Genomic DNA, 12,992 nt, shown 5'->3' with positions numbered 1-12,992 from the left:
ATGTTTCAGAATCTACAGGATTATATATTTTTTAAGGCAGACAGATACGAAAATACAACGAAGACGTGCACGACCGAAACCAGAAGAGATTAAAGTAAAACCTCATTCTCCTGAGGAAATGGTGTGAGAAGGGACTTAGGGGCTGCCGGAACACAGCGAAGCAGAGGCAGAAGGCAGACAAAAGGGGCTGGGTTGGTCCCCGCCTGTGTGAAAGAAAAAATATGTCAGATTGGAAAATTGCGGTAAAAACCAGGCAAAGCACGTACGTTGCCCCCACAGGAAGTGTCCGCCATGCGGCCTGTGCCCGGAAGTAGGTAGGAACACACAGTCAGAGGTACCCAAAAGCAGGGGGGAAGGAAAAAAAGATGCACACTTCCTCTAGAGAAGCCTCCGAGCGCGGCCGCCATTCCGGGCCTCAAGCCGATAAAGAAAAAGTACCGGAGAGGTTCTGGCACCATTTCGGGGTGCCAAAGCAGCCATGGAAGAGCCTGCAGCTCCCTCAGAAGCCCACGAGGCAGCCGGGGCCCAGGCAGGTGCTGAGGCAGCAAGGGAGGGTGTGTCTGGGCCGGACCTTCCCGTCTGTGAGCCCTCCGGGGAATCTGCTGCTCCAGATTCAGCCCTGCCACATGCGGCAAGGGGCTGGGCCCCCTTCCCTGTAGCTCCAGTCCCTGCCCACCTCCGCAGAGGAGGCCTGAGGCCTGCACCAGCCTCAGGAGGAGGAGCCTGGCCCAGTCCGTTGCCGAGCCGAAGCAGCGGCATTTGGACAAAGCAGATCATCTGCAGGTATTATATACATGGGCAGTGCAAGGAGGGGGAGAACTGTCGCTATTCCCACGACCTTTCTGGTCGGAAGATGGCCACTGAGGGCGGCGTTTCGCCGCCTGGGGCCTCTGCAGGTGGAGGCCCTAGCACGGCTGCGCACATCGAGCCCCCGACTCAGGAAGTGGCGGAAGCCCCCCCGGCTGCATCCTCCCTTTCCTTGCCTGTGATTGGCTCGGCTGCTGAAAGGGGTTTCTTTGAAGCCGAGAGAGACAATGCAGACCGTGGAGCTGCTGGAGGAGCAGGTGTAGAAAGCTGGGCGGATGCCATTGAGTTTGTTCCAGGGCAGCCCTACCGGGGCCGCTGGGTTGCATCTGCCCCCGAGGCTCCTCTACAGAGCTCAGAGACTGAGAGGAAGCAGATGGCTGTGGGCAGGGGGTTGCGGTTTTGCTATTATGCTTCCAGGGGAGTTTGCTTTCGTGGGGAGAGCTGTATGTACCTCCACGGAGACATGTGCGACATGTGTGGGCTGCAGACCTTGCACCCCATGGATGCTGCCCAGAGGGAAGAACATATGAGGGCCTGCATTGAAGCACACGAGAAAGATATGGAACTCTCGTTTGCTGTGCAGCGTGGTATGGACAAGGTGTGTGGCATCTGCATGGAGGTTGTCTATGAGAAGGCCAACCCCAATGACCGCCGCTTTGGCATTCTTTCCAATTGCAACCATTCCTTCTGTATTAGATGTATCCGCAGGTGGAGAAATGCCAGACAGTTTGAGAACAGGATCATCAAGTCTTGCCCACAGTGCAGGGTCACCTCCGAATTGGTCATTCCCAGTGAGTTCTGGGTGGAGGAGGAGGAAGAAAAGCAGAAACTTATTCAGCAATACAAGGAGGCAATGAGCAACAAGGCCTGCAGGTATTTTGCGGAAGGCAGGGGTAACTGCCCATTTGGAAGCACATGCTTTTACAAGCATGAATACCCTGAGGGCTGGGGAGATGAGCCTCCTGGGCCAGGTGGTGGGTCATTCAGCGCATACTGGCATCAACTTGTGGAGCCTGTGCGAATGGGAGAGGGCAACATGCTCTATAAAAGCATTAAGAAGGAGCTTGTCGTGCTTCGGCTGGCCAGTCTGTTGTTTAAGCGGTTTCTTTCACTGAGAGATGAGTTACCCTTCTCTGAGGACCAGTGGGACTTGCTTCGTTATGAGCTGGAAGAATATTTCAATTTGAATCTGTAGCATCGTGCTGTAGCATGTGGTCTAGTCTGCTGAGGTTCTGTCGTCTGCTATTGCCTGTTTCCCTGTGTTGACACTCTTACTGCTTTCAGGGGCTGTTGAGGCAGTGCTTCTGTTTTCTTGTCTATTCTGCATATCTTTCCCTCTAGGATTATGGTGATTATCTGTGTTAAAAAATAAGTCCTTAAAGTTACTGTTTTGGTGAAATTAATATTAATGTCAGCTTATGGCTTTTTTTGTCATCTCTGTTGTCAACAGGATTAACTCAGTTCTAGTGTAGTGTTTACTGAATTTCCACACTTATTTTGAAGACCTTCAAGAGTAAATGTGGCAGAGTGAAAGGTGAAGTTTTAATTGAACTAGTAGCTTTGTGCTATAATAGCCTTAACAAATGGACCCTCGCAGGGCTTTGCAGCTGCCCATCTGTTTGTTTACAGTTTGTTCTTTCCCTCCTTCCCCTTCAAGTGCACTTGTTAAACTGTGATGAACTTGTGATTTTGTGTTTTACTTGACCAAAACCAAGTGTATATGTTTACATGTTTTTATCCTGTTTAGCTTGACGTGAAATAATTTATATTTGGAAATATATATTTAAGAATGATATATATATATAAAATATATATGTATAAGAGTTATGTATTTGAAAAAATATATAAAAGAATATACATCACAATATAATATTTATGTTTATGTAATAAAGTAAATACAGAGCTGAAAGCTGAAGGTCAAAGCCTAACAGGATAGGCTGTTGTGTGGATGTGAGTTGTGTGAATAATCTTTCTGTCCCTCGCACAGAAGCCAGTAATTAGCATCTAATGAAAAGGACTGTTCAAGTGGGTCTGGCCAAATGTGACAGATGCAGATCTTAGAGGACTTACAAAGCACTATATTGGTAATTCTTACAATGGCATTAATAGCTCACTCTATAAATACAGAAATGGTGTTCCTATGCAGTTTAGCCACCTTCTCATTAATTCTTTTTAACAGCAAATCCTAGGCTCAGAGGCACAGTGCTTTGTATTTGATACACAAAGTCTCTAGACTTTCCCAACAAGGGGCTTTTGACAAAAGATTTCAACATAAAAGTAACAAGATTATAAAAGGGAAAATAGAACAAAAATATTAAAACCAGTGAGAATAAAAGAATGGAAAGATAAAATAATAAAATATAAAAAGCACTAAAAACTAAGTGTAAGATTAATATAGAAAATTTACATACAAGTACAACTTAATTAGATTAAATGAAAGCAGTTTAAAGACTGGAAGTCAAAGGCTCTAAGACTTCATTACAATCAGAATAAAACATCCTATTTAAAATACACCCAACATAAAAATACAGAAACATTCAAAGTAGTAGGATGGGAAAAAAACAAACAGGTGCTGTGACTCTCTTGATTATAGACGAAGTTTATAGTAAGGATAAACACTTTGCTGGAGATAAAAAGGAATAATACATAAACATTAAATTGTAATTCACAGGAATATATAACTATTCAAATTTTGTATACATTTAATAACATTGTATCAGATACACAACTGATGAAAACCCTAAATCCAGACTCTTAGTGGACAATTTTAATACACCTTTTTAGTAACCAAACAAGCAAAGAAAAAATGAATGTGAAAGAGAATGATGCCATTTTAATGATTTACCTGTATAACATATGATCTGCATCAACTGCAAATGCACTTATCTTGGCTGAAGGAGCTGAAAAATATGCTGGGAGTCTGAATCTTGAGTCCCAGATTATTCACACTGTCCTGACTGTCCAACAAAGATGGCACATTTACAGAGTTTATACCATGTACTTTGCATGCAAAAGGATGAATTTGTCAGAACTACCTAATGTGGTACTTGCTATAATTTTTCTCATTATCATGATGAGGTAAATAATACAGAATTTAAAGGTTTTGCCCATAGAGTTTATGACCCATAGCTGTGAATTAGTGGGACAAAGACTGGAACTCAAGCAGTATTTGTCCAGAGCACTTGCACTTACCGTGTTCACTAGGAGCAGGTCGACCAGCTGAATGTAGCTGCTGGAGATGCAAGTACAGCCTTTAAGTATGGATGCTTCAGCCAAGTGGAGCAAAGATGGACATGAGTAAGCTCCCACAGAATGTAGGAGCCATGGGGCTTTTATCTATAGGCTGCCAGCTCAGTGATTTTAGTCCACTGCTTCAGAGTGTGCCTCAGCCTCCTATACTTTTACATTGCCTCTCCCTTCTTACACGACTCCTGGTTCTCCTAGTAAGTACCTCAGCCTATTTGCCTGGACCTTTTGCCATATTCCTTTCCTCTTGATTCCTCTTAGCCAAAGAATTCACCAGTCAGGACACCCTTGATGCCTGACTATCACTGGCATGCAAGGTGAGTGACAGATTCCAAATGAATTCCAAACATCTGAGGTCCCTGCCCTGCAATCGTGCAGGAGAAAGAGAGATTAGATTAACTAAACAACCAAAGAATGAGACCAGATGGTGCACTGTCAAAGACTGTGCCAACACCAAAGTCTCAAAAAATAGTGGCAAAGCTTTCAGAGAGGGATTTTTAAGCTGAGCCCAGAAAGCTGTGGAGAGTTTCTCCAAATGTACACTTCCCTGCATTGTGAAATACTGTGTTTTTATTCAAATAGTATCTTGAACCAGATAATCATAAAATTCAGGATTTATAGTAGGACAATGGTTAGTAGAAAATAAAGTGGCTTGAGAGGCAAAGGATAGTTAGAATCCTGACTCTGCTTCTTACCAGCCATTCAGTTTCACAGTCTAAGCAAGTTACTTAAATTTTCTGTACTTCAGTTTCTTCATATGAGAAATGGGTACAGTTCCACCTACTTTTGCAGGATTGTTGTGAGGATCAAATATAGTCTGGACAAAAAGCTTGAAACATAGGTTTTTGGTTTTTTTTTTAGTGATTATATATAGATGTGAGATTTGTGCATATTTTTGGACATGAAAAGGTGATTGCACAGAAATTAATCACCAAGATTTCCTTTTTGAGAATCTCTGGAACTTATATTAATGTAACGTTATCATTTAATAATCATTTTGGTAAGCAAGGGGTATATTACCCTCACATTTCATAATTTCAAAAAGATGAAGTATTTTTTCAGCAAAAATTATTCATTTGAAACTACGTGCTATTCAATTACTTAAAATATAACAAAAGAAATACATATTTTTGGCAGAGTTCTAGGTGAGGAAAATAACAAAGAGACATTTTTAGAATATATGGGATTCCTTGTTCCCTCATCAGTTCATTCAGAAAAATGTCAAATAACAGAAGTATTACTGCCACCAAGTCTGGGTGAAATGTTACCAAGGGCTTTCCCATGATCTGACCACTCCCCTGCTACAGTCAGGAACAAAGAAGCCTTTGCCACACAAAGGCCTGCTCTGTGAGTGATTCAGAGTGTGTGCTGGCCCTCGCCCCTATGAGGACTCAGGGACTCAGCCCTGGGGTCCACAAAAATGGTATCATTTCAGCTACAACTTAAAAAGCCTAAAATAAGTCAGGTTTGCTTTGCTTAGGTTTCATGTGTCTCGATTTGATGGATATCCACACATGCAAATATACTAAGAGAAATTTACCTAGTAATTCCTCCCCTTTGAAGATATGGAAATGACTTTGTCTCATGGCTCAAATGTCACTAAATCAATTCACTGAATTTCACTGTCAGGGAAACATTTTCAGTCTGTAGTCTATGTCCATATGCTCTTCCATTTTACAGTTTTCCAAACGTCATGGAGGCATGGTTTCTGTTGCACAGCTAATACTAAACTGCAACTTCAGTGTGGGATAGAGTTAGGGTAGGGCTGGGAACAGGGATGTATGGTAAATAACCCAGTACTAGTGCAAAGAAGTAAATTAATTCATGTCAATTTTTGCCTTGAAAATATATATCACATTTTCCAATATTAATGGAACAAAAACAAAAATAATTGTGAAATAGAGTACAGTGAAACTGTCAATTAGATCTAGATATAAAAGTAGTACAGGCAACATTTTCTGAGGTCAATATAAGAAAATAAGCTACTAACGCATGGGCACAGTGGCTCACACTTGTAATCCCAGCACTTTGGGAGGCCGAGGCGGGCGGATCACAAGGTCAGGAGATCGAGACCATCCTGGCTAACACAGTGAAACCCTGTCTCTACTAAAAATACAAAAAAAAAAAATTAGCCGGGGTTGGTGGCAGGTGCCTGTAGTCCCAGCTATTCAGGAGACTGAGGCAGGAGAATGGCGTGAACCCGGGAGGCAGAGCTTGCAGTGAGCCGAGATCGTGCCACTGCACTCCAGCCTAGGCAACAGAGCAAGACTCAGTCTCAAACAAAAAACAAAGAAAAGAAAATAAGCTACTACCACTTTTAATTGTCTCTCATAAATAATTTGATGTAGGAGTAAATTCAAAATCATTTAGAAGAATATAATATGACGATGACAAATTATACATACCATAATATACAGGATACTTCTGGATCTGTACTCAGAGTATAACTCCTAATTTTAAATACTAATGTATATTGTCTTAAAAACAAAGAGCCTAATTAACTAGGTATTTAAACCTAAATTTTAAAAAGACCACAACATGAACACATGCACACATATACACAAACACATACAAACACAACTAAGGTAAGCAGGAGGAATTAAGAAATATTAAACTAAAAATTTGTTGAACAGAGAATGAAAATGTAAAGGCTGATTTTTTTTTGTAAAAATAATTAGTAAACAGATAAACCACTAACTTAAAAAATAAAGGATAAAGTGCAATTAAAATAGGAAATGTTAATCAGAGGTAATTAGAGCTAAAAAGGCACTAAAGAAATGGGAAATAAATCCTTGTTATACCTGAGGGAAATGTACTTGAAAATATGAAACAAAATTTAACAGTTTCAACATAAATATAAATTTCCAAACATCAATCCAGAAGACAAATCTAAGCGAACCTATTACTAACAACAACAAAAAAAGTTGTCTGAAATGCACTTACTCCCTACTCCACACAAAAAGAAACAGAAGACATTATCCCCTGAAATTTACTTAAACATTTAAGTAAAATATTGCAATGCTGTATAAACCATTTCTTAGTCCATTTGAGCAACTGTTAAAAAATATCATAAACTAGGTGGCTTATAAGCAACATAAATTTATTTCTCACAGTTCTGGAGGCTGAGAGGTTTAAGAGCATGGCACCGGCAGCTTGGTGCCTGGTGAGGGTGGGTTCCTGGTTCATAGATGACCATCTTCTTAGTGTCCTCACATAGTGGAGGGCACTGCCAACCTCATTGGGATCCCTTTAATTGTGCTGTTTTAATGTACAATAAAATGTATTAAAAACTATAAATAATTACATAAATATATTTGTTTTCTTTTTTATGGGTAGTTTGTTTTTCAGTGGAGCAGTGCTTGAAGCAATGTCATATGATAACGTTATAGTGAAAGTTTTATGCAAGTTAATCAAGAATACAATACAATATAAACGATGAGGGAATCACAGTTGTGGGGGCTCAGACACAAAGCTGTGTATACCATTTGAGCTGGCAAATTGGAACCTCTTTTATTAAGGGCACTAATTCCACATATGAGGCCTCCACCGTCATGACTCCAACACCTTCGAAAGGTCCCATCTCCTAATACCATTACCTTAGAGATTAGATTTCACCGTAGAAATTTTGGAGATACACAGACATTCAGCATACAGAACTGCTATGGTTTGGATATGGTTTATTTAGCCCGCCAAGTCTCGTGTTGAAATTTGATCCACAGTGTTGGAGGTGGGGTCTGGTAGGAGGTGTTTGAGTAATGGGAGCAGATCCTTCATGAATGGCTTGCTGCTTTCCTCACGGAAGTGAGTGAATTTTGACTCTGAATTCCCATTAGAACTGGTTGTTGAAAAGAGCCTAGGCTGGGCACAGTGGCTCCTGCCTGTAATCCTAACACTTTGGGAGACAGGCATAAGGAATGCTTGAGGCCAGGAGTTTGGACCAGCCTAGACAACATAGTGAGACCCCATCTCTATAAAAAAAAAAATAGAAACAATTAACCAGACATGGTGGTACATGCCTGTAGTCCTAGCTAATCAGGATGTTGAAGAGGGAGGATTGATTGAGCCCAGGAGGTCGCGGCTGCAGCGAGCTATGATTGTACCGCTGCACTCCAGTCTGGGCTGCAGAGTGAGACCCTGTCTCTAAAAAAATAGGAAAAGAGCCTGGCAACTCCTTTGCCTCCTCTTTCATGATGTGATGTCTTCTCCTCTTCCTCTTTCATCATGAGTGGAAACTTCCTGAGGCCCTCACCAGAAGCAGATATTGGTGCCATGCTTTTTTGTTTTTCTTTGTTTTTTTTTTTTTTTTTTTTGAGATTTTTGCTTTTGTTGTCCAGGCTGGAGTGCAATGGCACACTCTTGGCTCACTGCAACCTCTGCCTCAGGGGTTCATGCAATTCTCCTGCCTCAGCCTCCCGAGTAGCTGGGATTACAGGTGCCTGCCACCACGCCCAGCTAATTTTTGTATTTTTAGTAGAGACGAGGTTTCACCATGTTGGTCAGGCTGGTCTTGAACTCCTGATCTCAGGTGATCCACCCGACTGGGCCCAGCTGGTGCCATGATTTTTTTACAGACTCTGGAACCATAAGCCAAATAAGCTTCTTTGAAAAATTATATTCAGTTTCATATATTCCTTTATAGAAACAAAAATGGACTAAGACAGAAAATTGGTACTGAGGAGTGGAACGTTGCTATAAAAATACCTAAACATTTGGAAGCAGCTTTGGAACTGGGTAATGAGCAGAGGCTGGAAGAGTAGAGGGCTCAGAAGAAGATAGGAAGGGAACACTTGTAACTTCCTAGAGACTGCTTGTGACCAAAATGCTGATAGAAATACAGACAATAAAGGACATGCTGAGGAGGTCTCAGATGGAAATGAGGAACTCACTAGGAACTGAAGCAAAGTTACACCCTAGCAAATACTTTGGCTGCATTGTGTATACACTCTAGCACTTTGTGGAAAGCTGAACTTAAGAGTGATGGCCTAAAGTATCTGGCAGAAGAAATTTCTAAGCAGCAAAGCATTCAAGAAGTGGTGTGGCTGCATCCAATAATCAACAGATTGGGAGCAAAGGAAAGACTTAAAGTTGGAACTTTTGGTTAAAAGGGATACAGAGCATAAAAATTTGGAAAACTCAAGCCTGTCCATGCAAAAGAGAAGGAAAGAGCATTTTTCAGGAGAGGAAATCTGAGAGGGGCAGCTGAACAACCACTTGCTAGAAAGATTAGCACAGATAAAAGAGAGCCAGTTGGTAATAGAACAGTGTGAAAAAAGTCCAAAGGCATTTCAGAATCTTTGAGTTTACTCCTGCCATTACAGGTCCACAGGCCTAGGAGGACAGATGACTTCTGGGCCAGGCCCAGGGTGCTGCTGCCCTGTGCAATCTTGGGAGACTGCTTCCCACATCCTGGCTGCTCAGACGACAGCTAAAGCTCAAAGGGCTCAAGCTACTGTTTAGACCACTGCTTCAGAGGGTGCAAGTTGTAATGTTTGGGGCTTCCATGTGGTGCTAAGACTGCAGGCACACAGTGTGAGACTGGCTGAGGCTCTTTGTGGGTTGGAGCCCCCACGAAGTGTCTCCACCAGGCACCACCTAGTGGAGCTGTGGGAGTAGGGTTGCCATCCTCCAGACCCCAGAATTCTAGAGTCACCAGCAGCATGCACTCTCAGCATGGAAAAGCCGCAAGCATTGGACTCCAGTACATGATAAGAGCCACATGGGCTTCACACATCAAAGCCATGGGGACAGGGCTGCCCAAGGCCTTGGGAGCCCACACTTCATACCATTGTGCCCAGGATGTGGGACATGGAGTCAAAGGAGAACATTTTGGGGCTTTAAGTTTTTATGTCTGCCCTTCTGAGTTCTAGACTTAATGTGGGGAGTATTACCTCTTTCTTTAGGCTGATTTCTCCCTTTTGGAATGGGAATGTCTAACCAATGCCTGTATCACGTTTGTATCTTGGAAGTAAATATCTTGTTTTTTATTTTACAGGTTCACAGCTGTAAAGAACTTGCCTGGAGTCTCAGATGAGACTTTGGACTTTTGAGTTGATGCTGGACCAAGTTAAGACTTTGTTGATAGGATGATTTTATCTGGCAATGTGAGAAGAACCTGAGTTTTAGGGGGTCGGGGCAGAATGCCATGGTTGGATATGGTATCTTTGGCCCCACTGAGTCTCATATTGTAATTTGATAACCAGTGTTGGAGGTGGGGCTTGGTGGGAGGTGTTGGAAATATTGGGGTGCATCCCTCATGAATGGCTTGGTGCCATTCTTGCAGAGATGAGTGAGTTCTTACTCTTGAGTTCTCTAGAGAACTGGTTGTTAAAAGACCTTGGCATTTCCTCCTCTTCTCTCTGGGTTTCTCTCTTGCCATGTGATGCCTACTCCTTCCCTTTCTGGCATGGGTGGAAGTTGCCTGAAGTTCTCACCAGAAGCAGGTGTTGGTGCCATGCTTCTTGTACAGTCTCCAGAACCATGAGCCAAAGAAACCTGTATTTTAAATAAATTACCCATCCTCAGGCATTTCTTCATAGCAACACAAACAGACTGAGAAGCACTATTTCATAAAACAAAATAAAGGTGCACCTACATAACTTATGAATGGTATATAACATGGTATCAAAATATTGCCAGTTCTAGTTCATTTTGTGCCGCTGTAACAGAATACACATGCTCCTTGACTTATGATGGGGCTGTGTCCCAATAAACTCATCATAAGTAGAAAATATCATAGTTGAAAATGCATTTAATGTCCCTATAAACCCATTATAAAGACAAAAAAATCATAAGTGAAACCATTGTTAAGTCCACATGCTCATTGATTTACATTGGGGTTATGTCCTGATACACCCATCGTAAAGTTGAGTAATCATAAGTTGAACCATCATAAACTGGGGCCCCTCTGTGCCTGAGACTGGGTAGTTTACAATGAACAGAAGTTTATTGGCTCATTGTTATGGAGGCTGGGAAATCTAAGATTGAGGGGCCAGTATCTGGTTAAGGCCTTCTTGTTGCACCATCCCATGGCAGAAGGGCAACGAGAGTGAAGAGAGCAAGAGCCTGAACTCAAAACTTCAAGCCCTTTTATAATTGGTATTAATTCATTCATGAGGGTAGAGCTCTCATTACCTCAACATTTCCCATTAGGCCTTACCTTCCTACACTGTTATATTGGGGATTAAGTTTCCAACACATGCTCTTGGGGGGACACATTCAAACCGTAGTACCAACATAGTATAATACAAAAATAACTAGAGATCTATCTCATTTATAAATATTGATACAAAAAATATGAAATGAAATATTAGAAAGTGAAAGAATAGCACTGTTAAAAAATAAGACTTCAGGAGGTAGTGGATTATATTTCAGGAAAACAAAGATGGTACAATATGAAAAAATATTTTTTTCTTAATATAGCAAAGGAAATAATAATATAAGCAACTTCATATATCTCCCAAATTTGTGATCAATTTGCTTTAGTGTATATAATACAGCTATTTAGGGTGTAAATATATTTATATGTGTATATTACCCAAATTTAAATTTTTGAGAAATGAACACACAAAAACACATAACCAATGAAAAGAAATAAAAATATAGGAAGATTAAAATATTAAATATAAAGGCTGAGACTTTGAAAACAATTAATAAAATAGATAAACCACTAACTAAATTAATGAGGAAAATGAGAAAAAATAAAAAAATCACATACACACATTCAATAGGAGGAATTCACAACAGATATTCTATTAAACATAAGAAATCATCACTCAACCAGATGAAGATTAATTGCAAAACTGAAAGTGATGATTTTCCAGGCATTTATAATTTATCAAACATTGGCTACAAAATATGACAATGTAACCTACTAGTTAACATAAAATTAATAAAATGGTTATCACAATTTTAATAGGGATTGTCATAAAACCTTTAAAGAACAAATCATTAAAGTGCTATGTAACATAATCCAGAAGTTTAAAATGGAAGGAAGGGTCACTGAGTTGTTTAATTATGAATGAGACGTAATTTTATATCAGAGTATAACTAAGGTAGTGAACACACAAACACACATTCACAAATACATGCAAACTAATGATCAAGTTTATGAATAATGATGCAAAATTTTAAGAAAATATTAGAATAAAAATATTACAGCATTGTATTTCTTTAATCAGCCAAAAAAGGTAATCATATAATCATCTCTTTTGATCAGGCAAAAACAACTAGATTTTTCTCTCCTTTCTTCACTGTTAGTTATTATTTTGATGTATCAATCAATGCAATTGTATACAAGGCCAAAAAATGAGACATATAAATGATACATCCTTCAAAGAAGGATTTAAATTCCTCTCTCTGAGATGTATGTTGAAAATCTGAAAATTTCTGTAAAACTTTAAAAAATAAAAATCAGTAAAATTCTAGGAGAAAAATAATAAATGTGGATAAGTTTCGTATAATATAGAAAATGTAATGAAATGCCTATTTTTGTTATCACAACCATAATTTAAAGTACACAAGAACCATGTACTTTAAATTTAGGAATAAATAAAAACTGGGAATAAATTTAAAAATGTGTTAAGTGCCTTCAGGAAACCATAAATACTTAAACAAATGATAATATGTACTATATAATTTGATAGGGAACTTTAACATCACCAATGTGTCAATTTTTTAATGAATTTACCAAATTTCTAATAAAGTACTGCTTAGGGAAAAGTCTTAAACTGTGTCCTTCCTGTACTCTCAATCACAACAATCATCAACGCAGAAAATGTCAGTGGCTAAATGTGGGGGCATTTCACACACGCCAAGCAGCAGACACCAGCTGGGCATCCTCCAATTTAATTCCAAGGCTATCTACCTGGAGATAGTGTCAGATCCCACAGGTGAGGGGCCGGCCCCAAGACTCCCCCCCACTCCCTAGACACCAGTCACAA

At 40.3% G+C, this 12,992-nt stretch overlaps 1 protein-coding gene across 2 annotated transcripts; it reads left to right on the top strand.

The window, feature by feature from the left end:
* Positions 1 to 329: 329 nt before the first annotated feature.
* On the top strand, positions 330 to 12,761 carry MKRN3 (makorin ring finger protein 3). 2 transcript variants are annotated; one of them, XM_009249607.3, is made up of 2 exons: positions 330 to 1,680; positions 10,046 to 12,761. In XM_009249607.3, the coding sequence occupies exons 1-2, from the start codon at positions 479 to 481 to the stop codon at positions 10,098 to 10,100; spliced, it is 1,257 nt and encodes a 418-aa protein (XP_009247882.1). In that variant the 5' UTR covers positions 330 to 478; the 3' UTR covers positions 10,101 to 12,761. The 2 variants fall into 2 exon arrangements, with proteins under 2 accessions (XP_009247882.1, XP_002825253.1); XM_002825207.3 differs by lacking the exon at positions 10,046 to 12,761 and having other exon boundaries at positions 330 to 2,740.
* The last annotated feature ends 231 nt before the right edge of the window (positions 12,762 to 12,992 follow it).

This window comes from Pongo abelii, chromosome 16 (genome assembly GCF_028885655.2).
Source record: "Pongo abelii isolate AG06213 chromosome 16, NHGRI_mPonAbe1-v2.0_pri, whole genome shotgun sequence".
Taxonomy (NCBI): domain Eukaryota; kingdom Metazoa; phylum Chordata; class Mammalia; order Primates; family Hominidae; genus Pongo; species Pongo abelii.
This window is presented reverse-complemented; position numbering and strand designations above follow the sequence as displayed.

Excerpts from the sequence above, each read along its gene's own strand:
- MKRN3 (XM_002825207.3), top strand. The coding sequence starts at position 479 with ATGGAAGAGCCTGCAGCTCCCTCAGAAGCCCACGAGGCAGCCGGGGCC.